The 22,963-nt window shown below is 37.1% G+C and overlaps 4 protein-coding genes and 1 long non-coding RNA gene across 14 annotated transcripts; 2 read left to right on the top strand and 3 right to left on the bottom strand.

Annotated features, from left to right (window-relative positions):
• The first annotated feature begins 5 nt into the window (after positions 1-5).
• Positions 6-5,985, top strand: DWA1 (DWD (DDB1-binding WD40 protein) hypersensitive to ABA 1). 7 transcript variants are annotated; one of them, XR_843234.1, is made up of 16 exons: positions 7-92; positions 184-262; positions 476-515; positions 856-1,082; positions 1,168-1,199; positions 1,274-1,366; positions 1,466-1,542; positions 1,727-1,772; positions 2,032-2,092; positions 2,213-2,266; positions 2,412-2,492; positions 3,203-3,242; positions 3,844-3,956; positions 4,348-4,458; positions 4,541-4,670; positions 5,325-5,391. XR_843234.1 is itself a non-coding variant. In XM_011032929.1 (16 exons), the coding sequence occupies exons 4-16, from the start codon at positions 900-902 to the stop codon at positions 5,635-5,637; spliced, it is 1,098 nt and encodes a 365-aa protein (XP_011031231.1). In that variant the 5' UTR covers positions 7-92; positions 184-262; positions 476-515; positions 856-899; the 3' UTR covers positions 5,638-5,979. The 7 variants fall into 7 exon arrangements, 6 of the variants coding, with proteins under 6 accessions (XP_011031233.1, XP_011031231.1, XP_011031232.1 ...); XM_011032929.1 differs by lacking the exon at positions 4,541-4,670 and adding an exon at positions 5,548-5,979 and having other exon boundaries at positions 5,325-5,441; XM_011032930.1 differs by lacking the exon at positions 4,541-4,670 and adding an exon at positions 5,548-5,979 and having other exon boundaries at positions 482-515; positions 5,325-5,441.
• A 2,669-nt stretch (positions 5,986-8,654) lies between these two features.
• LOC105130434 (uncharacterized) lies at positions 8,655-15,226 on the top strand. Its single transcript, XR_843235.1, has 3 exons — positions 8,655-8,868; positions 12,101-12,114; positions 15,216-15,226. It is a non-coding gene; the product is annotated as an uncharacterized LOC105130434 (long non-coding RNA).
• On the bottom strand, positions 8,797-10,523 carry LOC105130433 (uncharacterized). Of its 4 annotated transcripts, none has more exons than XM_011032938.1 (4): positions 10,390-10,523; positions 9,701-9,848; positions 9,485-9,585; positions 8,797-9,395 (listed from the first exon to the last, which is right to left on the bottom strand). In XM_011032938.1, exons 2-4 carry the CDS (start codon positions 9,796-9,798, stop codon positions 8,890-8,892), a joined length of 705 nt encoding a protein of 234 aa, XP_011031240.1. In that variant the 5' UTR covers positions 9,799-9,848; positions 10,390-10,523; the 3' UTR covers positions 8,797-8,889. The 4 variants fall into 4 exon arrangements, with proteins under 4 accessions (XP_011031240.1, XP_011031242.1, XP_011031241.1 ...); XM_011032940.1 differs by having other exon boundaries at positions 10,422-10,509; XM_011032939.1 differs by lacking the exon at positions 10,390-10,523 and adding an exon at positions 10,134-10,184.
• Positions 11,064-16,105, bottom strand: LOC105130432 (Mitochondrial transcription termination factor family protein). The gene is made up of 7 exons (XM_011032937.1): positions 15,431-16,105; positions 14,647-14,784; positions 14,138-14,380; positions 13,860-13,973; positions 13,092-13,274; positions 11,779-11,996; positions 11,064-11,497 (listed from the first exon to the last, which is right to left on the bottom strand). Exons 1-7 carry the CDS (start codon positions 15,983-15,985, stop codon positions 11,194-11,196), a joined length of 1,755 nt encoding a protein of 584 aa, XP_011031239.1. The 5' UTR covers positions 15,986-16,105; the 3' UTR covers positions 11,064-11,193.
• A 1,171-nt stretch (positions 16,106-17,276) lies between these two features.
• On the bottom strand, positions 17,277-22,857 carry LOC105130598 (kinase with adenine nucleotide alpha hydrolases-like domain-containing protein). Its single transcript, XM_011033173.1, has 10 exons — positions 21,888-22,857; positions 21,563-21,633; positions 21,170-21,291; positions 20,351-20,517; positions 20,164-20,251; positions 19,678-20,053; positions 19,241-19,342; positions 18,744-19,169; positions 17,540-18,352; positions 17,277-17,312 (listed from the first exon to the last, which is right to left on the bottom strand). The coding sequence occupies exons 1-10, from the start codon at positions 22,081-22,083 to the stop codon at positions 17,277-17,279; spliced, it is 2,397 nt and encodes a 798-aa protein (XP_011031475.1). The 5' UTR covers positions 22,084-22,857.
• Positions 22,858-22,963: the final 106 nt, after the last annotated feature.

Consider the following 22,963-nt stretch of genomic DNA (forward strand, 5'->3'; position numbering starts at 1 on the left):
AAAACCATTTCTTTTCGCATCCAAAATATTCCTCCTCCGCCGCCACCATTGTAAACATTCGCTCCTCCTCCGGTGCCGCTACTGTAACCAAGGTAAGTTCTCTGTACGATTCGTCTTCATGAATAAATTTTGTTTTATTTGTTTCTTGAAATTTTTTTATGACTAAAAGGGTATGTTCTCTAGTTGTGTTTTTCTGTGTTATCACCAACTTGATACTATCATTCAAGAATTCCTCAACGCTACCACTACTGCTTATGCTTTGGTTAGTCTGTTTTCTTGATCTTTTAGTATTATTTATTGACGTTTTAGTTGAGGAACTGTAAATTAATGCAGAAAATATCGCCTTTTTTTTTCTAATATCATTTGAGCCTGATGGCTCGTGTTCTTTCTCTTCTTTTCCTTGTTGCCTTCGGCTTTGTTACTTGCGGACTAACTTTTTCTAAAAACTTTTTGAATTGTTCCATGCTTGCACAAGGATTAGATAGAGTTTGAGAAGACTTCGCTTATTCGCCGAGGTACAGATTGATTTTGTAGTTTACTTGTAATTAGCAGTATAGATTAGCTAGGGTTTGCTACAATGTGAAACCTTAATGTTCATGTGTACTGAGTATTGAGTGACATTAGTTTTATGGAATTCAAATTAAATATAAAGTATCCATTGATTATTGTTTGTGCAGTTACAAGTATGAAATTTCATGTGTTCTTTGAGTGTGTATTTTGCGCTTGAGCGGGTTTGATTTTTATTGATTTTGATGTTTATAATATCACGTTTTTATTTTCTAATAGCATTTTGTTCTATTATTGTTTTTTGCCAAGTAATAGATTGATCTATTCACAATCCTGGCATGGTTTCAGACAATAACAGGTTTGAGTTCTGAGTCAACTTTATATTGTGAAAAATGTTTGGAGACGCAACCAACTGGAATGAGGATGCATACAAAGAGAGCATTCTAAAAGATCGAGAAATCCAAACCCTAACTGTCTTTAGAACTGCGTGGCCACCATCTTCAAACACGAACCCCAATACTATCGTCCTCGCCTCCAGCGACGGCTCACTCACCTCTTACTCCATCTCCGAAATTGTACTTTTCCCTTTCTTTAATCACTCAAAAAACATACTAATTGTGGTATAGTTGAATTTGATTTTATTTTTTTCTCCTATTACAGCCATTGGGTTTTAGTGATTCAAGGGCACCACAGTAAGTATGGTGGGTTGTGTTTTCTTGATCCGTAGTTATTTCTTTTATGGTTTATGCTCATTCATTGTTGTTAGGGTTAAACCTAATGCATTCCTTCAAGGACATGATGGACCTGCCTATGATGTCAAATTTTATGGCAATGCTGAAGAAGATGCTTTGTTACTAAGGTTCTTTTTTTTTTTGTAATATTTTAATTTAATAGTGCTTTCTTTGATTTGAAATCTAATTGGTCTGATATTTAATGGGTTTGTTAATTTTTGTTGTAGTTGTGGTGATGATGGTCGAATTCGAGGATGGAGGTGGGAGGAATTTATGCAATCTCAGGTGCCTGTTGCTTTGCAAGGTAATATATAATAAAAAATCATGTTTGAAAAACATCAAGAGCATCACAAAGCCAGTTTTATCATACCCTTTCTTGCTTTACTAGCTCCCTTCCTTGATTTGCAGAGTTTTTCTCTCAATATTTTTCTGATATATGTGATGAAATTATGTCCATTTCTATTTGTTCATGTTCAATGTTTTGTCAGGAAACCACATACAGCCAGTAGTTGATATGGTGAATCCCCAGCACAAGTGAGTGACCACCAACATCATGAGATGTGCTAGTGTGCATCTTTGCATAGTTTTTTTGTTTTGATATTTGTATACAAGGAGAATTTGTAGAATTAACCTATTGTCTGGCATGACACCCATGCCAAGCTGAGATTCACACCTTTGTTATTTCTGTGATAAAATTGTGAATCATCATCTATTATATGGTGAATATGTTTGTTTTCCCTAGCCCCTAGGCACTTTATTAAAATGCATATCTTGTCTTGCTCCTATCTATCAGGGGTCCTTGGGGTGCTTTATCCCCAATTCCAGAAAACAATGCCATTGCAGTGGATACCCAGGTTCAAGATGTTTTCTCTCCATAAACTACCCCCTTCCTCCAATTGTGTTCAGCTTCCTTTCGTATATTGGCAAGCAATTATTTGCTTATGTTTGTATATTAACATTATCTCCTGCTCCAGGGGGGTTCCATTTTCTCAGCTGCTGGGGATTCTTGTGCATATTGTTGGGATGTGGTATGTATTTGTTCAAGGTGAATGAACCTTTCATATTATTAGCTTCCATTTTTGAAATATTTTTGAATCTCATCTCATTCCAGATAACTTCATATGTTTGATTTGTTGCACTAACAATGGAATGATTGTTTGTGGATCTTCTCAGGAAACTTGTAAGATCAAAATGTGTTTTAAGGGACACTTGGACTACTTGTATTGTATAGTTGCTCGTAACTCCGCTAATCAGGTCATGCTTCCTTTATTTGTTGGTCATCAGAATTTTGTTGCCTCTAATTTCTTGTAAATTATGTCAATTTGGATGTTCTACTAGCGTGTATGTGTGTGAGCATGTCTAGATATCATTTAAAAGCAATTTCATATTTCACAAGATATTTTTTATATGCATCATCTTAGGATCATTCTAGGAATGTACCAAGAGTTCAGTACTCACATATTGTGCATTAACTATGTTACTGAATTTCAAGGCTTCATATAGATCATCATGCTCTTAACTTCCTGGAAGTGGAGGAGTTAAACAAACTTTTGTGGGAAAATTGATACACCAGCTACTTTCTAACCATGCAGTATAATGCGTGTTACAAAAATAATTTGCAAGAAAAGAGAAGGAAAAGAAGTTATGAAAATGTTGTTTTACCCGCAGAAATAGGTCCTTTTCCATGCTTTTTTTTTTCCCGCAATAATCTGTATTCATAATTTTTCCTAAATTTATAGCAAAGACCAAGCTAATGCAGAGAAATCATACGTGTCCACTATGAATTGTGGCTAAATAACCATGCTTCCAAAAAGCTATTTTTTGGGCTAAATTATTGGTTGGATCCATTCTTATTTACTTTTAGAGGAGCCATGAACAACAACATTGGCTGCTGTATTTTGGGTTGCGGAATCAGTTTGTGATTCCTATCTTTATTTATTTGTTTTATCTTGTTTGTCTTTCAGATCATAACTGGTTCAGAGGATGGTTCTGCAAGACTTTGGGGTAAAATCCTGTAATTGATTGTCATTGGTTTCAGCCACAAAGTCTACACATGACAATATGCATATGTTGTCAACTTTCATGCTATTTCCTTCAATTTTATCTGCAACTTTGTAATCATGACTCAGTATACCTAAGAATATATTGATTCACTGGAAGTCACGTTCCTGGAAAATCCAAATAAGATTATACTGACATGGGTTGTATTCATTGTAAATAGTGACAATCATTTTAGAAGATATTTCTTTCTTTGGATGTATCTATACTCAAAACTCCAGATATTGTAATGGTGGTGTTAATTGTATAGACAAGAAGATGGGGAGAGCATGTTGTCAAAACCTTCACTTTTCCTTTTTTGGGGGAGGGGGATTAAAAGAGCAAGTGCCTTCTTTGAACTTAGCATATGATCTTTCCATCTGAGTAACTAATATCATTTAATACAATCTTGAATAGAGTGGATTTATTCCTTTGCCAACATCATCCAAAGTGAGTCAGGACACATTATTACTTCTAACATTTCTTTGTTTGCATAACTTTTATATTTTTTATCATGTAGCTATTGGTGATTGTTCTTAGCGCTATGACCTAATGAGATTTTATTCAGATTGCAGAAGTGGAAAGTGTATCTGGGTAATTGATTCAGTGAAGGATGAGAAGTTCAAAGGATTTTCCTCATCTGTCAGCTGCATTGCTCTTGATGCAAGTGAGAGCTGGTTGGTAAGAGAGTTCATGCTATCAAGATGCCATTACTTTTTCCTTTTTGTAGATACTTTGTAGTTATTTTTATTTTTGAGGTTTCTAGAAGGGACTTTGGTGTGTGCTGGAAAAAGTATTCATGAAAAGCATGCGTTTTGAAGTGAATAGAAGCCACTTACTTTCTTGCATGCTGACATAAATAATTTATGATAACATGCTTTTTTAGTGAAATGCCATAGCTATGTGAATCAAATGCTTGGAATGTAAGCCAAATAAGTGAACATGCTATTCTTTTTAAGTGTTGGGAAAGTGAACATGCTATTCATTATTCTTTTCAAGTGTTGGGAATAGTTCGCTGTTGTGGTTATGTGGCTTATGTCATGACGCCATTTGATCAAGTCTTCTGCCTCAGGCTTGTGGCAGTGGTCGCAGCTTATCGGTCTGGAATCTTCCTGCTTCTGAATGTGTTTCAAGGATGTGCACTCGTGCATCCATACAGGATGTAATATTTAGTGGCAATCAAGTAAGTGAATTTTTTTTTTTTTTGAAAGTTTAACAGTATATAGATCTCTTCACTATAGCTGACATTCATATACTTGTTGTAGTTTGATCAGGTTTTGGACATTATTAATGGGTGGCATAGGGCATAGGACTGCAACACTTTTTGCGTAGAAATTATTTCTGAAGTTACAATTGTGAATTGCCAAAGTATTTGGAACTTCTGTAATAAAACAGGTCCTTTCACTTTAAGTAACGTTGTTTTTCTGTTTTCTTTCTTCTGTTTTCTTTCTTCGGGATGGTGGGGGGTCATATAGAATATAGCTGTCATCACAGGTAGTTGCCGGTGATGGCTGTGAATTTTTTGTATCAGTAGACAAGTTTTCTGGGTCCCCAAAACTAGTGTTTAAGCTTGTTGCACAAGTCTCCATTTTCCTGTCATGCATCTCCACAAGGCATCCAAAAGCATTTGTTGTTTATTGCTACTTTAATTTTTTAGCCATAAATAAAATAATCTTTGATTACCCTAAAAAAAAGAGTTGATTTCTCATTTATGTGGAGTAATTTTCTGTTTTTTTTTTTGTTGGTTTATCTGTGCCCACTTTTTTTCAACGTCATTATCTGTTGTTCTCCAATCTCATCGAACCCACCTTATAAGAATTTATATGGTATTGTACACAATGGTCTATACTCTATTGCACATCCACAATGATCTTCCTTGATATCCCATGCTTTTGAAGTAGTGAACAGTGTCTCATTGTACTTGCCTGATAGTGTGGTATTTGTCACGTTCTCTCTGAAAATTAAAAATTTTGCACAGTAATATTTAAAATTTCACTCTCTTAAATTATCTGTTTCGAGACACTAATACTCAGTGTATCACCATCTCAGATTCTAGCTGTCGGAGCAGAGCCTGTAATGAGTCAATTTGACATAAATGGGGCAGTTCTTTCTCAAATACCATCTGCTCCTCAATCAGCATTCTCTGTTTCTGTACATCCATCGGGGGTATTTTCCTATTATTTCCCGTCTGGTTTTTCAATTTATTCCCTTTTCTGTACCCCTAATGCTTGTCACTAGACTTCTCATGCTCTTGCCCTGATTGCCCTTTCAGGTGACTGCAGTTGGAGGTTATGGGGGTCTTGTAGATATCATCTCTCAGTTTGGAAGCCACTATTGCACTTTCCACTGCCAATGCGTCTGAAGAAGAAATTAATCATTATTTCTGGGATTGTAATTGGATGCTAGAAATTATAGGTGAGTTACCTGCATGGACTTTGAGACGTTGAAGGGTAGCAGGCACTTAATTGCAGGATTTTCCATGGGTCGACCAAAATATATGGTGGTGGTTAACATGTCATCGAAATGATGAACTGTGGGATACCTGGATATGTTCTGTTACTGTAGAGAAGGTTCCTTTGACCTTTGTATTGCCATGTTTTCTTCCAGCAATTGAGATATTAAGCTGCATGCATAGGGCAAACAATGCCATTCATATCTATGATTTTTTTTTTTGTTTCAAGTAAAATGCTTGTGTTTTTCTGTATGGTGAGGAAATCTCGCGGACAAAATGCCTCATTAGATCAAGGATTGTTATAGCAACTTGGTGATCTGATTGTTTTTGGTAGGGGCAACTTGTTTGGTTTGGCATGTTTCATGGAGGATTTGATACTAAAATTATGTTTAAGAAAAAAAAATGTTTTAGTACAAAAACTCTCTCATAATTGACACCCATGGCCATGGAGGTGTCAACATGCTTCTACCTGTTGGCCTGTAGGGGTTGTTTTAGTGCTTGCATAATGATCCACAGGGCTCTAAGGATGCAAGCAGGGTTTGTTTTCAATTTAATTCACTGGATGTCATGCATAGGATTACAGGTTGAAATGTCTGCGAACGCTTGGATCCATACCTGTAGCCTACGTTCGCACTGGAATCCAAATAGCATAGAAGCCATTAGACCACCCCTTGTCTATTTGCCGTCTGTGAAATCAAAACTGAATGGAGAGGACATCTCGAGAGTAGACAGCTGGATCCTTGCCGAGTCTTAGATCCTTCATCCCTCCATTCTTATCCCCTCCCTGTAAATGACAATTATAAAAAAAGCCGACAGGATCATAGACAATCCCAATACCATTTCCTCATTCCACTTTGGAGCAGAAATCCCACTTCGCCCCATATTTCGCTGCGCAATCATCAGCATTGTTGATTCCACAACCTTCCCTGGACTACGTAGGAAGCAACCCTTCTATACCCCAATTCTCTTTGGTCATAACTAGGGAGACGTTGCCCTCAAATCACCGCTGTAGTAAGTTGGTTCTTCAAAAACAAGACGCACACCATCTAAAAAGATCCCCAAATGAGGCCCACAGGCAAACTTCACTTCTTGCTTCTCTTCAGTCTCCACAACGTACCTCTCAAAATTAATCGTCGGAGACCAAATAGGTCCAGCCAGCAATCTCTTCTCCACTTTGTACAAAGGAATTACAGACCTCCCTTAACATGCCTCCTTGCTGGCTCCTATCTTATCCTCCACGCTTAAAATCGAAGGCTCATCAAATTGGCTCTGCTGCAACAGGCACCACTTCCTTATCCCAAGTAGGATTCAGACTCTTATCTTTTGAAACTGTAGCCCTCAAAACGAAGTTCCCAAGAATAGCCTTGGCGTAAGCTTCGGGCTTCCTATTCTTGTCGGTAGGTGCCAAATCCTGTGATTAAATCACTTGAATTCTAAGATACCAAAGTCTAGGAGACTTGTTTACAGTAGAACGAGTGTTTGACACGCTTTCAACTAACAGCAGCTGCATCAGAATGCCAAGTAACCGGAAAAGCACCATCATCTTGATTCCCCATCCAAACAGTTAACGGCAACTCTCCCGCAACCTTGACCCCACTGCGATCCTCCAATCTACACCACCGTGGAGCCAATGGACCATCTAGTGGAAACCATGGAGGAATATCGCCCAAATTGAAGGATTTCATATCCTTCACCATGGTCTCTAATCTCCCACCCTGAAGCCTATCTTTTGTGAAAGCAAAGAATTGGTTCCTTTATTCTGGGTTCAATGTATGCTCAAAATGCCTGGTTGTTCCCATGCTGTTTCCAATCTTTAGCTCAACGATAGGGTTGCAAGTGTCAGTCACATTGTTTGCTGGCAAGCCATCAGCTCTCACAATTCTGACATACAGAAACTGTCTTTGCTTGACCAGGGTACGCTAGTCATTGCCTACAGAAACTGTCTTTGCTTGACCAGGGTACGCTAGTCATTGCCTATGGTTCTCCTTCCACCAATATCAGATGATGTCGCCTCGACGGTGTAGTCCTCTTTTGGTTTCTCTTTCGGAGGCATTTTCTCAAGCTACAAGAATTATGAAGGGGAAAAAAAAAAAGAGAGAACCAGTACTGCCTAGTATGGCATCTTTATTTGCTGCTAGACATTTTATACCAGTGCACAAACCTTTCAAAAGAAAATTAGTATCAATCATACGCAGATTGCAGGCCTCTACGAAAGTTTTGAATGACTGAGAATATCAGTGCCAGATTTCATGGTCAAAATGGGATAAGTCATGCATCTACTATCATTTATAAAACCATCAAAGAAGCTAGAAAACTTGCATGAAATTATTCAATTCAATGAAAATAAACGTAGTTTTTACAGGACAGAATTGCATATCTTACATCCAAAGGCCAACGAAACAAACAAGTATACATATTGTTGAATGTTTGTTTGCATCTGCTTATAAATGGAATTTTTCAGAGTGAAAATAAAAGTACTAAGCGAAGGTTTTTGGTTTTAAAGATAAACAAGATACAAAAAACTGTAAAACAAAGAGGTTGTATATGTTTAGTTGTTTATGTCTACTTACCAGAGAGGGAGAAGCCAAGCAGAACACCGAAGTCTTTTGGTCAGAAAAATAGAGAGAGGGTAGCTCTTAAAGAAGGGAAGTTTTCTCGGAGTAAAATCAAGAAAGAAAGTAATAGGACATAAATACAGTATAATTACTCTTGAGCTTGCACCTACTCTTATGATTTATGACCATTTTGAAAGTTTTTGATTTTTTCTACTTTAATTATGGTAAATCATCTCTTACTGGATATAATTTTTTTTGGCAAGAAATAAATAAAATCCAAGTCATATACATACTTAGGTCTAGGGCTCAACTACAAAACATTATTGGAAGCATAATAAGTGGAGAGCAAATTATTTACTTATAATTTGCATAACCTATAATGCTCTCCCCTCTCCGCATTTTTCTCCCTTTATCCATGAACATGTGAGGGCTTACATTGAGGAATAGGAGTGTGTCTGTTGGCAATTAATAAGGAACTTTTTTCAATTGAAAAGCTCAATCATTAGAACAGATATTATTGGAATTGAACATATTTATTTGTTAATATCGGTGCTAAAACCGACTTTAAAAGAAGGTTAAAACGTTAGTGAAAATTTCATTAATATAATCATCTAAGTCGCTTTCTTTTGAACATTCCCATGTTTCTTCGAGGATTTCTTAATCTAGCTAACTGAAACTGTCTTGAATTCCTTGGTCTTCGCGATCCACCCTTGACATGAACAGAGATTTCCCTAGTCTTCAACCTGACATGGTGTTGATGGTGCTGCCGATGGTTGTTATTTCGACTGCCAAACCTGCTTGAATGATGGAGAGACCTCCAAGACCGCGAGCGTATTTTTCTTCTTTCCATTACTGACTTGCGTTTTCTACCTAAATGATGATAATCTTCTGAAAAATCAGTTTCTGAACTTGAAGTGTAGCCAGCTTCGATGTCTCGGAATCGTCGGCGTCTATTCACCCGCTTTGTGTTCTTTAACTTGTGCCATAAGAAACAGGCTATATCTTCTAAAGCAAACCAGTATGTCTCACATGCAGCCCAACACATCTTGCAAAGGCTTTTTCCTATGCATTGGCAAACCCCAATCTTGAACAGTAGGTAGAAGAACATCAAAGCTGCAAGTCATAAAGACAAGACATGAAATCATTCACTTTATGTTGATGATATGTATAGATGATAAAACAAAAGAAAACAAAAAGATTACTCATGTAGGAGAGGGCAAATATCATCAACAATTTCAACAGATCGGAGACGCATAAGTGTTCGATGAAACAAATTAAGTCCCATGGTCCTGAACAAACATCCCTGCAGATTCAAACCAGCAAATGCCATGATGCATGCAGCATCATCTGGAACATAATCATCAAACTTTTGAAAAATAGAACAAAATCATTAAGGGAATTATAGTGCTAATACATACTCGCATGAAACGCCGAATAGAGTCTTGATCGGAACTGCAAAAGCATTTCCAACAACACCTCCAATTCCATTAGCAGCTTGACTAACGACAGACCCCATTTTTAAATAACTCCACAATCATATAGTGCCCCTTTCAAATTAATTCCTTACTGCTCAAGATCAAAACACAAGAAATAATTATTAAATAATCATCAATTGGTAATAATTATTCAAACCCTGTTTCCAAAATGCTGCATTTGTGGCTAAATTCTTCTTAATCACTATAAAAATACACGCACAGTCGAGACCTTGAATATTGATATTTGAAATAGACACCATTAAAAAGATGCAAAACAAAGAGACCAGTTATGGGGGAAATTAAAAAAAAGAAGAAAATTAGAACAATAATTTAAGATTCAAAAACTGAAAACAAAAATGGAAATCTCCCGACTAACCTCTAAATCTCAACAAGAGACTTCAGAGAGGGGGTGGGGAACGGTTTTTGGGAAAACGGTTTTTAACGGTAGGAAAGGTATGTGAGCCCTAATATATGCTACTATTTTTTGGATCTGTGCTCTAAGTTCAAAACCTGGTCCATATTAAGCCCATCTATAGAACATGGGAGAGGTTATCAAAAGGTAAAACTACTTTAAAAAAACAAAAGCATTAAATGATAAAAGAAAATTAAAACAAAAATTTAAGATTCCAAACCTGTAAATAGAAACGGAAATGGCCCGACTGACCTCTAAATCTCAACAAAACCAAAGAGAGTTCAGCGAGAGGGAGGGAATAAAAACGGTTTTTAACGGCAAGGACAGGTGTGGGCCCTAATACATACTAGTATTTTTTTGGAGCCGTGCCCTAAGTTCAAAACCTGCCCATATTCAGCCCAATTATAGAATATGGAAGAGGTTATCAAAAGGTTAAGACTACTTCAAAAAAGAAAAATACAACATTTTTCTTCATGTATATATATATTTGAATTTCTAGACCATCAGTTTGTAAGAGAACAGGACCATAGAAAGAAAAGGTGAATTGAATCTTGTGCTTGATTTATTTTGTACATCTGTGTTGATTTTTTATTGCATTATAGAAAAAGAAATGTAGAAAAGAAAAGGGACATTTCTTATGCATTATAATTTTTACCAGAAAAATCATCACTTCTATATAGGATATAGGTATGGGACGGCCAATAAAGATTGCACAGGCTAAAACCTGAGGCCAGCAGAGATGAGAAATGCCTTTACAGAAGAGAAGTTCAGACTACTGAAAAACAAAACTCTCAAGCCAAGCAGGCAGGCAAGTAGGGTTAAGCAGCCACCAGAATTTTGGGCCGCTACGTGATTACTTGTGGGAACAAAGAAAAGCAAGCACGCTGGTATCAGTTACTTGGCAAAGCTAACAGGATAAAACCTTTTCTTCATTTACTGTAGTGTGCTATTTACAGAGAAACAACTATTATGATACACCACTACTTTACAGTTCAGTGATGAGGGGAAGGGGAACAGGCATCCCTCAAAAACCCATAAAATCAGCAGCGAATTCCTCATCATTTTTTGCAAGCATATCTTTTAAGCTACATTCAATATTCCTTCCCTTTAGCACCCAGAATCTGGGCATTATCTTCTTCTCCAACGAGTAACTGAAATACCGCGGGTAATCCACTATGTCTTCCACTGGTTTTTTCATGGTGTTCACAAGGAATTCATACTTCGGTCTCAAAACCTCATCTATGCTGTACCCTAGTAAAGGAGAGAACCTGCGGACCATGAAAGCAATATCCTTCTTCGACAGTCCCACATCCTTTAAGTATTTCATCCTGCCACCATGCAGTCCAATTAGTAAAGAACACAGTTCAATAGAGCTCTGACATGACTCATGGAGTGAAATTCTGAGTAATACATAACAATGATAAATATTAGGTTCCAGTCCCAGAACTTGAGCATTGGAATGGCCTATCTATAAAGAACTTAGCACTGAATAAGTGACATGTAAACTAGACAATCTCTGGATGGAGGAACTAATGCGACCCAGGCACTCAGAAAGAAACCCGAGGAAGATGTGACAATCTAATAGAGGATATCAGGATAAAGGCATTACCGAGGAAGTATAGTTCTGTTGAAATCAGAGACAAGAAGCTCAGGGTATTTTTTAACAACACGAGGAAGATGGTCTTTAGAAACACCAATTCGATCTAGGAATTCAATCTTCTTCTTTAGAGTTTTCTCAATGCTTGCAGCAAAAATCTCAGGACAGCGACTGGCTACCTGTCCCACAGTTTCACGATCAAATCCGAGATCTTCCAAAAACAAAACCACCTGTTCGTTATAGTGTTAGCATTTTGTTATATTCAAGAAAGAAAGGTGCAGACAGAACAATGCACTTATATAATGAATATTTCCTCCCAGCTGCCAGATAAAAGGTATCGACGGCATTGTTTTACTTTTCATTCAAGTTCAGAAACTTTGGGAACAAGCTATACCATAGGGAAACCTAAAGAAGCATTTGGATTCTATGGCATGTTACTTGGTTACAATAATTCAAGATTATAAGATTTCAATAAACATGTTGCTAAATCTCACAGGCTAACTAGCAGAGCCTGCAGCTAATTTGCTCATTTGAAACTTGAGCTTGAACCAGGCTCCTTAGAGCTATCTTAAAATATCCAAAAAATAAATCAAGAGCTAAATCCTTTAGCAATACTGAAGTGTGAAAGCCAATTGTTTCACAGAGTATAGTAGTTGATCATCTAGTTATGCTTTTTATCCATTATTTTCCATTTGTCTTCTCTTTGATAGATGAGTCAAACCATTGATATTCCCCACCCCAGATATGATGTCGATCTTACTACTGACAAAGAAATAATTGGCCCTGAGGGCTATTTATTCCTCCATAAGGCTGAGATGCAGCAGCAGCACCAGCCAACTTCTTTGCAGGATTTCCCAGAAGGCGTTAATCTACATCATAGTTTTGTGGTTGTCCGTTCCACACATCTTGTTGATTTTTTCCTATATAATTTCGCAAGCATTATGTTCCCCCCTTCTTTGTCCATTTTCAAATTTGTCATTCAAGATCTCATTATGCACAAAAAAAGAAGAAGAGAATACACATATACATATATCCATCTCTGTGTGCTTGTGCATGCACCCAAAAAAAAGAATATACCTCTCTCTCTCTGTGAATCCAAAAATCCATGTGAAAATTGAACAGCCATACCATAAGCGGGAACCTTAAATTTTATCATGGATTAATACTTGTTGATTTCCTTAGAAACCAAATATTTATAGGAATATAGAGCATCCAGCTAAGAAACTGATCTAAAACTAATAAAACAGCAAAGATCACAGTGACGTTGTTGATTGCCAAATGTGTTTTTTCATGTTAAACTAGAATAAAAATTAGTAGTTGCATACCTTAAGAAACTCTTGGGGTTTTCTTAGTAGTAATTGAGGACTCTTGGAAATAACCTGACCCAACTTCTTGTTTCTAATGCCCAACTCAGCCAACTGCTCCACCATTACCATAAGCTTGCTAGTTGAACAACCTAATACGTGAGGCCAGCTTCTTATTGCTGTGTCAACACTTGATTTGTCTACCTGATTTCAGTAATAACAGACCAACTATTTTATTAATCAACATAATAACAAAAATTGGAAGGGAAAAAAAAAGGGAGAAAGGTAAAGCATCAGTGGAGTTGAAGAGGGAGCATATATGTGTGCACATAAGCAGATACATATACACACATTAAGCATGAGTGGACAAGTATTACTGAATGCTCATATTTTATAACGGTAGTGAGGTACAAGAATGAAAGATGTCTAGCAAAACCTGTAACTTAATAGGAGTTTAGTTACACTGATTTAAATTAGTTTGGAAATCATTTCATTGTTTCCTTCACTTAACTTAGAAGAAGTGAATAAACAAATTACATGGTGCACCATGTAATTTCTATATTTTTCTTTGCTAAGACAACCTTGGCCTTCAATTTTCATTGATATTCTTACAGCAAGCAATTATACAGACTTATCTAGAATAATATTTCCCCAAAACTACGTGATCCCAGTGTATCCTAATGTATGAGCAATTCAGCATCAGCAAGTAAGCGTGGTTTTATGGAAAAATCACACCAGAAACAGAAACCAATGTTCAGCATCAGCAAGTATGAACTTACGCAATATTACCTTCTCCATATGAAAGAAAGATACGATCTCCTTGTAATTTTTCTGGATTGCTGTTGAAAGAATCCATGGATATTTTAGAAGCATTTTACCAAAATCTTTATCAAATGCCCAAACCTGAAACCAACAGATGAAAAAATTCTCTTACATCACAGAAAGGCAAGATATAAACAAAGTGATAGCATAAAATCCATCTAATGAAGCTACTCTGTTTCAGTGCACAAACTAAAACATCTAACACAAGAAAGATGGTGTTCCCTGTTTCACACATGAAAAGTTACCTTCTTGAGAGCCTGAACTTTTCTATTAATGCCTGTAATGTCACAGACTATAACAGGTGGAAATAATAGGAATATCTCTCTCATATGCTCCTTTGGGACTCCAATACTTTCAAGAAATTCCACCATGGGCTTCAAGTGCAAATCTAATGGCAACAAAAGAATACGTGGAAATGATTCGACTAGACATCGAAAAGTGACTTCTGAAGAACCCAACATATCTAAACCTCCACGCCTTGCTTCAACCTACATCATAGCACAGCAAGCTTATCTTACAATCTGAAACCAATAAAAAACAATGCCCAGCTAAGCTCATCAGTTCCTCTTTTTTAAAAAAAATCCTTGGGCTACAGCTCAAGAGGTAAAGTGGTGCATGGATTGCCTCCCTCTCCTCACCATGCACACACAGACCCCTCCAAGGAGATGAAGGAAAATTCTTTCAACCAAAATTTTATAGTAAGAGGCAGGTTTTTCATAATATGAATTCTAAATGAAGAGAGAACCACCCTGACCTTTTCAAAAAGTGACAAGGTCTGCTGCAAGTCTTCATCAATAGGTATCGATAAGTTCATCATCATACAGCGAGCATATTTTCCAACAAGCCTTTTGTCATCACTGTCAGAAAATAATATTTCCTTCATATACTTAACCTAAAAGCCAAATAAAAAATAAGCAACTCTGCAGAATGAATAGAAAGAAATATTTATCCACATATAAATAAAAGCAAGGAGCTTTTCCTAAGAAAAGGAAAAGGATCGACTAATTCAAAGGAATTCTTCTCTAACTAGCACAATCTTTGGAATGAAGACATATGGTGCCAAAGTACAATGATAGGGAAACAAAACAGTAACAGTAGGAAATCAAGGCTTAGATGACTAATATGACTTATCCTTATGAATTCAGATACTTACATGGGCTTTTTCACTAGCCAACTAACCACTGGAATGATTAACAAGCAACAACTAGACTATTATAGCAATATCAACACAAGCTTCGTAGTTATATGAACAAATCCTTATTCGAATAATCTAATCAACCACAGTTTGAAGATTGTAGATACATTGAGAACAAAAGAAAGAAGGAAATTTTAAAGTTCAAACGAATTATAGAAGTCACTTCGATTCATTTTCCAGTGAACATAAAACAAAAAAATTGCTATTCAAATCAACTGCACTTTTCTATTTCACCAAGATACAAGACAGTTCAATAGTGCATCCATACTACATAAAGTGCCCGACTTCACTATCAACTAACTCAAAAGAGAGAGAAAAAGAAGCACAAAGTTTGAAACTTTACCTTGTGAATAAGATTAGGAAGTGACTCTCCATGGAGGTACCGAGCAACATTCATGGAAGAAGACAAGCTTAATCCAAGACTCTCCAAGAAAGCAACTTTACCATTATCACCTTTCTCTTTTGCCATGTAAGCCACCTTCTCTTTAAAACCCAAGGTTGCAAATTCATTTCCATCCCCGTCACTTTTCCACGAAGTCCACTCTTCCAAATCCTTGACACTATCAAACAACATTTTAGCATATTTTGGAGAATTCAAAGCAATGGAATTGGATTCCGCTGCGGAGATTCCGAATTCTTGAAGAAACTGAGAGATGGCTTCTTGGGTTTCAGTAAACTGGGCTTCTTGTTGACTGGTGTATGGTACTGGGTTATTGTTGTCGTTGGGGTTTTGGCATTTGAGGGGGCATTGGTTTCTAAGGAATTGGATTCTTTGTGGGAGAGAAAAGAGAGGGACTTTACAAGGGAATTGGATTTTGGGGTGGGGTGTGGGAAGGGGGTGAGCTTTTGGAGAAGGGAATGGGAAGTCCAGAGGGATTGAAAGGGATTTGGTAGTCATAGCTGAACTGGGCAGTGATGCTGCATCGAAAAATAAAACCAGAGGCTCTTCCTGCTCTGGCTAAAACCCTAAAACCCTGACCGAGACAAAGAGAAAACATGTTATTGCTACGCCGTTTTGAATGGTATGAGAGTGAGTTAAGCGTTGTTATTCACAAATAAAAGGGCAAACTTCAAACATGTTCCCCAACTATTGGATTAGTATCACTTTTACCTTCAAACACATTTTTATATCAATAGCATCCCTCAAAAAGTTCGATACCTTCTGTTATAATTATTTAATAGAAAAGGTTAACGACCCTACAAAATAATGTTTCTTAAGAAAAAGAGAGAGTATAATTTGATATAAAATATTTTGTAGATAAATTTTAGATTACTTATTATTAAGGATGAAGAGACTCGGTTAAGATTTTCTAAAATATGAAAGACAAATTTGTTGTAGGATTTTTTTTGAAAATAAAAGTGAAGATACCTATAGGTGGAAGCTCTTTTTAGATTTTCTCAAAAAAAAAAAAACTAATTACTTTCTTTGATTTAGCTATAACTTATGTTAATTAATTGATTAATTAGTCCCCATTGGATAAAAGCAATTAAATAATCTCTTAATCATCTTTAATTTAATAATTTTCTTGAAACTGAAGGAAGCACTGAATTATAAATGGATTAAGGAATACAAGAATTGAACATATAAAGGAAGTACTTAAATTTATTTTCTCTTAGGAATTAGCAATCAAATTTATTTTCACTGAGAATTGAAAGGAAAAAAAATGAGATCAAGTTAAAATGTGTGGTGGTGCTATGGTGAGTGTGTTTAAGTGAGGATTTTTTTTCTTCTTTTTCCTGTTTCCCAGATTTTCAGAGTAGAGTAGAAAGTAGCAGAAAATGCAGGTGTTGGTTAGAAACATTTTCTAATAGAGTTTCAAGTGTTTATTTGATACATTTTGAACATGTTCTTTTCATGTCTGAACAAGCATACAAAATTTAAGTATGTAAGTGCATGTCCATTGAAAACCAAAAGCAAAGCAAATCCCCCAGCTTCATGTTTATGCTATCACGAGCTAGACTTGCCCTGTTGGATGGATTCTCCGGAAAAAAAAAATGTTGCTGCAAGAAAGCTACCGTTGGCCTTCTTTTAGCCTGCTGGTGTTGATTCTGTGAGTAGAGAATTTTAAACAAGTTAATTATAAGATGACTTCAATTTCTATGCAATAGAATGACCATCTTGTTTCCTAATTTTTAGTACCTGCTTCTGCTTTTGTTTGCCATGAAGCGGTTGATTGGCTTCTTGGGCTTCATGGGTTTTCAACTACGAAATCATACGTCACTTCCTGCAGAATGTTTATCGACAATATTTAGAACAGAATCTATCCACCCCTGTTTACTCGGGAAAATGGAAAATTTATATGCCTGCTTCTACAAAACAATGCTCATGTGAACTCTTGCGGTGGCTTTTATTTAATGCTTATGTCTTGGGATTTTGATGTAATATTCCTTCTATTTTTTTAATCTCATTCTTTAGGAGCTTTTCCTGGGTTTAACTTTCTGGGAGTTTTACCTTATTTACTGAAGCTTGACTGAGGTTGGTGGGAGTCATTGAAGTTTGGCTGAGGGGGGGAGTTATTGAAGCTTGGCTGTGGTTGGGAGAAGGACCGAAACTGCCAGCGAAATACAGGTAGTTCATGTTTTCTTCAGCAAAATCTCTCAGTTTGTTGAGCTCTGGCAAGACTTCTGTGCCAAGATCTGGCCTGTCTTTCCGTCTCAGTTCTGCACATTGGAGTGCAAGCCTTGCATAAATTAAAGCCTCTTCAACTGGCCAATCAGGCACATCTGGGTCTAGAACTTCTTTGAATGCCCCATTTTCAATAGCTTGTTCAACAATGTGAGTCAACCCCATTGGTGGCCTGGCTGTAATGATTTGCAGAAGCATGATCCCTAAGGAATATACATCAGATTTCACACCAAGCATTCCAGTTTTTTGGTACTCTGGATCAATATAGCAGAAAGTTCCAGCAGCTGATGTCATGTAGTACTGTGTTACATTCTCAGCTGTAGCAGGAACAAGCCTGGCCAATCCAACATCCCCAATCTTACTGGTGTAGTTGTTGTCTAGCAAAATGTTTCCTGGCTTTAGGTCACGGTGCACTAGTGGCTCTGGCTTGGTCTGATGGAGAAAGAGTAGGCCTGTGGCTATCTCGGCTGCAATTCGAAACCTGATTTGCCAAGAAAGAGCTGGGGTATTCCCTCTTTTGAAAAGACAATCTTCTAAGCTTCCTTTTGCCAAGTGTTCATAGACTAGAATGCCATACTCTGGGCAGGCTCCTATAAGCAGTACCATGTTTGGATGCCGTATTAAGCTAAGCACTTCAACCTGAAAGGTAGAGGTTAGATTTTTCACAAAATGATCGTTGTCTTGTCTAAAAAGAACTACACCTCCATAACTTCGATTCAACACTATCATATGCCAGAGTTTGAAAATGGTGTGCTTATTTATTGTTTGTTTTTTTTCCTCTTTCAATGTAAAATACTAGGCACCATATAGTATTGTGGTTAGGGTGCTTTTTCAAAGAGTGTGGGATTTGATGCTTTTTTAGATTCAGATGTTTTTTTTTTATGGTTTTCATATAAGAAAGTCAAAACCATAGGGAAAAAAAAACCCATCGAATTCGTGCTTTTTCACAAAGGAATAACTTTCAACCACATTACCTAACATGCACCCAGTAGACAGGAGCATCATTAACCAGTTTTTCTTTGTTCCTCACCTCTCTTTGAAATTGTGACCTTCCTTGGGCCGCATCAGGACGTAAAACCTTGACTGCAACTGGTGTATGATCGAGATAACACTTGTAAACTGGGCCATAGCCTCCTTCCCCAATCTTCTTTGATTCCGAAAAGTATTGTGTTGCTTCTTCAATCTCCTCAATTGAGTATCTCCTGTATCTGATATCATTATAGGATAGATTACCCTTTGATTTTTTCGTTTGTGCAGCTTCTTTGAGGGCTTTCTCTATGTTGACTCTCCTTTGAGCTTCTATTTCTGCTTTCCTCTTAGCTGCTTCGGCAGCTTCTATGGCTTCTCTGCACCTGGCTCTCTCTTGTTCTATAATTGATAGTGCAGCCTCCTCAGAAAATCTTGCCTCTCCCAATCTTCGTTCTTCTTCTATTCTCCAGCGATTCAGCTCCGTTGCCTATATACGTGTGATTTTAGAACCTACAGGGAATCTTAAAAGTTCTCATGGCAAACATGACTTCCCTGTACCTTTTGTTTTGCTGTAAGTGCTTCTCTACATGCTTCACTGTACATTTCCATTGTTTGCTTCAGCTCTAGTTTTAGCCTCCTCATCTCAGATTCCATGCCATCCTATTTGTTTACAATACAGATAAGTAGAAATCATTTAGATCAAACATCTGTACTTGTGATCACACATTTTGCAGTCTTCTTCACTTTATAGTTAAAACAACACGTGAAAGACAATGAAGAAATCAAAATATGAAGTTGCTGTTTTCAAGCATGTAAAGATGTAAGATTATGCTATAATTTTCCATCATAAGACGTTGCTCAATCTATCTAAGTTGATCAAATATTAACTCTAGGATAAACATCCTTTATTTCCTGAAATGTTTGCGGCGCACGTTTGATGGTTAGTGATGATTATTTACCAAATCATGCTTCTGTCAAGGTGGTTAATTCCTTACCAGGCTATGTGTTGAACCGGAAAATGACGTTCCTCCACTATCATGTGAAACTGACGACAATCCCTGCTGGGAATTGTGGCCAACGGACTTTGGTCCTGAATGTATAGATGCAAAGCTAGTTGCTGAACTAGTTGAAAGTCGTGGGGCTAGTCCAGAATCCATGAAATCATAGGTTGTAGAAGACATGCGGTCAGTGCTTGGCCTGCTTGAGCTTACAAATGATATGTCAGTTTCTGACATTAAATCTGCAAATGATCTTACACTATGACCATATCTTCCTGTTCCAAACGGTGACCTGTTGTTACCCACAATTGTATTGAGATTAGCCTTTGAACAAATTGAATCATAGGCAAGCCACAGCAACCAAAAACCAAGAAATTATTACAAGACATCCCAGTCTATCACTTTCTTCTAAGATATTATATTATACTAAGCTCACCCTCATCCCCCAATTTCTTAAAATGATTTGATGCACTCCTCACTTACCTGAAGTTTTCATCAACTGAGATGTGATGGTTGACTGACGCCGTCCTCTCTGTCAGCAAAAGACCATAAATTGGATTTTGGATTAGGACTACAACAATATATAATAAAACACATTATAATTGAGAGTACAAACGTTTTATACTCCAACTATGTTTGTATAGTGCTTCATGAGAGTCATCTCCTGCACTTTTTTCATTCTGTTGGTTTTTTATTTGATCTAGCAGTGGGGAGACAAATGGGGCGGCACGAGAAGCATTTCTCATGGAAGAGACCTTTCCTTTCGAGACTGCATACACAGTACAGAAATCCGGTGCCCCTCTTGACACAGTGCTTGGGACATCTGCCTTGAATTTTCTGCATAACAAAACCATTGGAGTTAAGAGGATCTGTAGTCACTGAATGCACGTAAATATCTGCAAGAAAATGGAATTCATTTGTCAATTGCCATCTCTCTCATGATTGTTATTGTTGATTATGTTTCCATCCGTACATAAAGTCATCCTGACTGTTCAGTATTTTACTTATCAGATATTTCCAAACAAATTTCAGAATTGAGAATGTATAAAAGTGCTGCTAGTGTTCTGAACGTTGGCATATGTTGGAACTCGTCTCTCGCTTTGGAGAAAAGAATGGCTTATTAGTGGCTTGCTCTGCTTTTATAGTGGTCGCGAATGTAGTTGAAAATGCTTTTCTTAAAGTGCTTTTGATATGAAAAACACTTGATTTTGTTTTTTAATGGTTTTGATATAAGGATCTCAAAACCATTAAAAAAAAATAACACCTGAAAAGGCATAAACCAAAATTCACTTTGGAAAGAACCAGAACCACAATACCAAATGGCCTGCCATTAACCTGTCATTCAGGTAAAACCGAGTTTCTCTTTTGTTGGAAATAGCTTGCGCTTCCTGTTTCTTTGCAGATGGAAGGTTCCCTGAATTTATATTCTGGTTGAGTGTTTGCCAGTAGAGTTTCCAAGTTAGGATGGGGCTGAGGGGCGCAAAAATACCTCATAAATCCACTCCGTGACGGGGTGCCGAGAACCAAAGTCTCGATTGCAGCATGGGCAACATATTCTGTTATTGCTTTTGCTATATCAGTGCTTTCAAGTGCAACATCAAGGCAACGCACCTGATGCATGAAAAAAAATCTGCATGATGAAAAGGAAAGGAGAAAAGCAAGGTACATTTATCATCTATTTGCATGACATGAGAATTTGCAAATGAGGGTTTTCTTCCATCGTTGGGGTTGCATATATTTATATGTTTATAAGAGATGCCTGCAGATTTTTTAAGTTCCTTTTGTTCTTCTCATGTTGTAGACTTTTTCCATGCAAGGTGCCTAAAGACGCATGATTTTATTGTTGAAAGGAGGTATGACAATGACAGGGCTTAAAAATTACATCTTTACGGGTACAATAGCATCGAAATGCAAGGAAGAGATCCTTGGCCATCTTTTCAAGCTGCTGCTTCCCTGGTGAAAAATAATCACCAGCTGCTCCGTGGCCTAATTGTGAAACAAGAAAAAAGGAAAACACGTGGAAAGAAAAGATTAGAACATGAAACCTGGAATTTGAAGATTGACTCGAGAGATCAAAGGAGCTGCAGGACGTTGAATGTAAGTTGAGCAACCCCCTTTACAATGTAGGGCACGTAGGTTGCAGTATCATCATAATTATAATCTATTATTATTGTAGATAATGAAATATCAGAGAGAAAAGAAGTTACTAGTAACAAATGATGATGATGATGATGATGATTTGCTAAAAACATGGATTAGAACAACAGTTTGGCCTTTGGAGAGAAGATTTTCCATAGTCCATTTCAATGCATTTTGGCTCCCTTTGTCTTTGTCTACTGCAACTGCCACCAACCCCTTTCCTTCTCCTCCCTTCCTGCTCCACTGTCCCTTTGAAAGCCACATTTTCTGTGTTGTTTCTCAGCACTCAAGAAAAAAAAGAGTTGAAAAGGACAGGAAAAATATATTCACAAAAGTGGATAACAATTCTTGCAGTCATTTACAAAAGACCACCTGAGAGACCTAGAAAACCTTTCTTCTATCTCTCTGGAGACAACAATTTTGTATGATGCCTTGTGATCAAAGAGTTTTATGTGCTTTCTGTTGGGAAATGTCAATTGGATGCAAGCCTCTCTGTGTGTTACCAGCAGAAATGACACCCTTCATTCTCCCTCTCTCTCTTGCTCTTTCTCATTTTCTCTCTGTCCTTGTTTAGGTCACCTATATTTATCGATGGCTAAGAATGAAGCTGCGCCATTTCAATGCACATACAATGTTACCAAAAAAAGAATGGTTTCCGATAAAGTTTACATATTGATGGCCTCTGTATCTTCGTATTCTTTTCAAAATATGCAAATTTTTAATTAATGGTACAAGGTAAAAAAAGAATTTCAGTAGCCCACTTGGCAGGCAAAGCTTCAAAATTCTCAAGATGGTGATTTGCTCAGGAAACAGATAAATGGCTCAACTGTTAGTAACTGCTGTTCCCTTTCACAAGAAGGTGATATGCATAGAAATCAAGGAAATGACAAATGAGATAGGATGTTCATTTCCATGAAATATTTTACGTTCCCTTTCTTGTTAAAGTGTTGATATATTAGCTTGTAATGTAAACTTTATTGTACCAATATCAAGTGTATATATATTTCCACCTTCTCCTAGATCAGAAGTCCTTGTGCACTGCAGGATGCAGTCTATAATTTATTTAAATCTGCTGATTCTTGTTTCCAATTGTATGAATGAGTCTGATGGCATAAAATTCTCAGTAAACAAAATTGAGACATTT

This window comes from Populus euphratica, unplaced genomic scaffold, assembly GCF_000495115.2.
Source record: "Populus euphratica unplaced genomic scaffold, PopEup_1.0 scaffold21.1, whole genome shotgun sequence".
NCBI classification, from domain to species: domain Eukaryota; kingdom Viridiplantae; phylum Streptophyta; class Magnoliopsida; order Malpighiales; family Salicaceae; genus Populus; species Populus euphratica.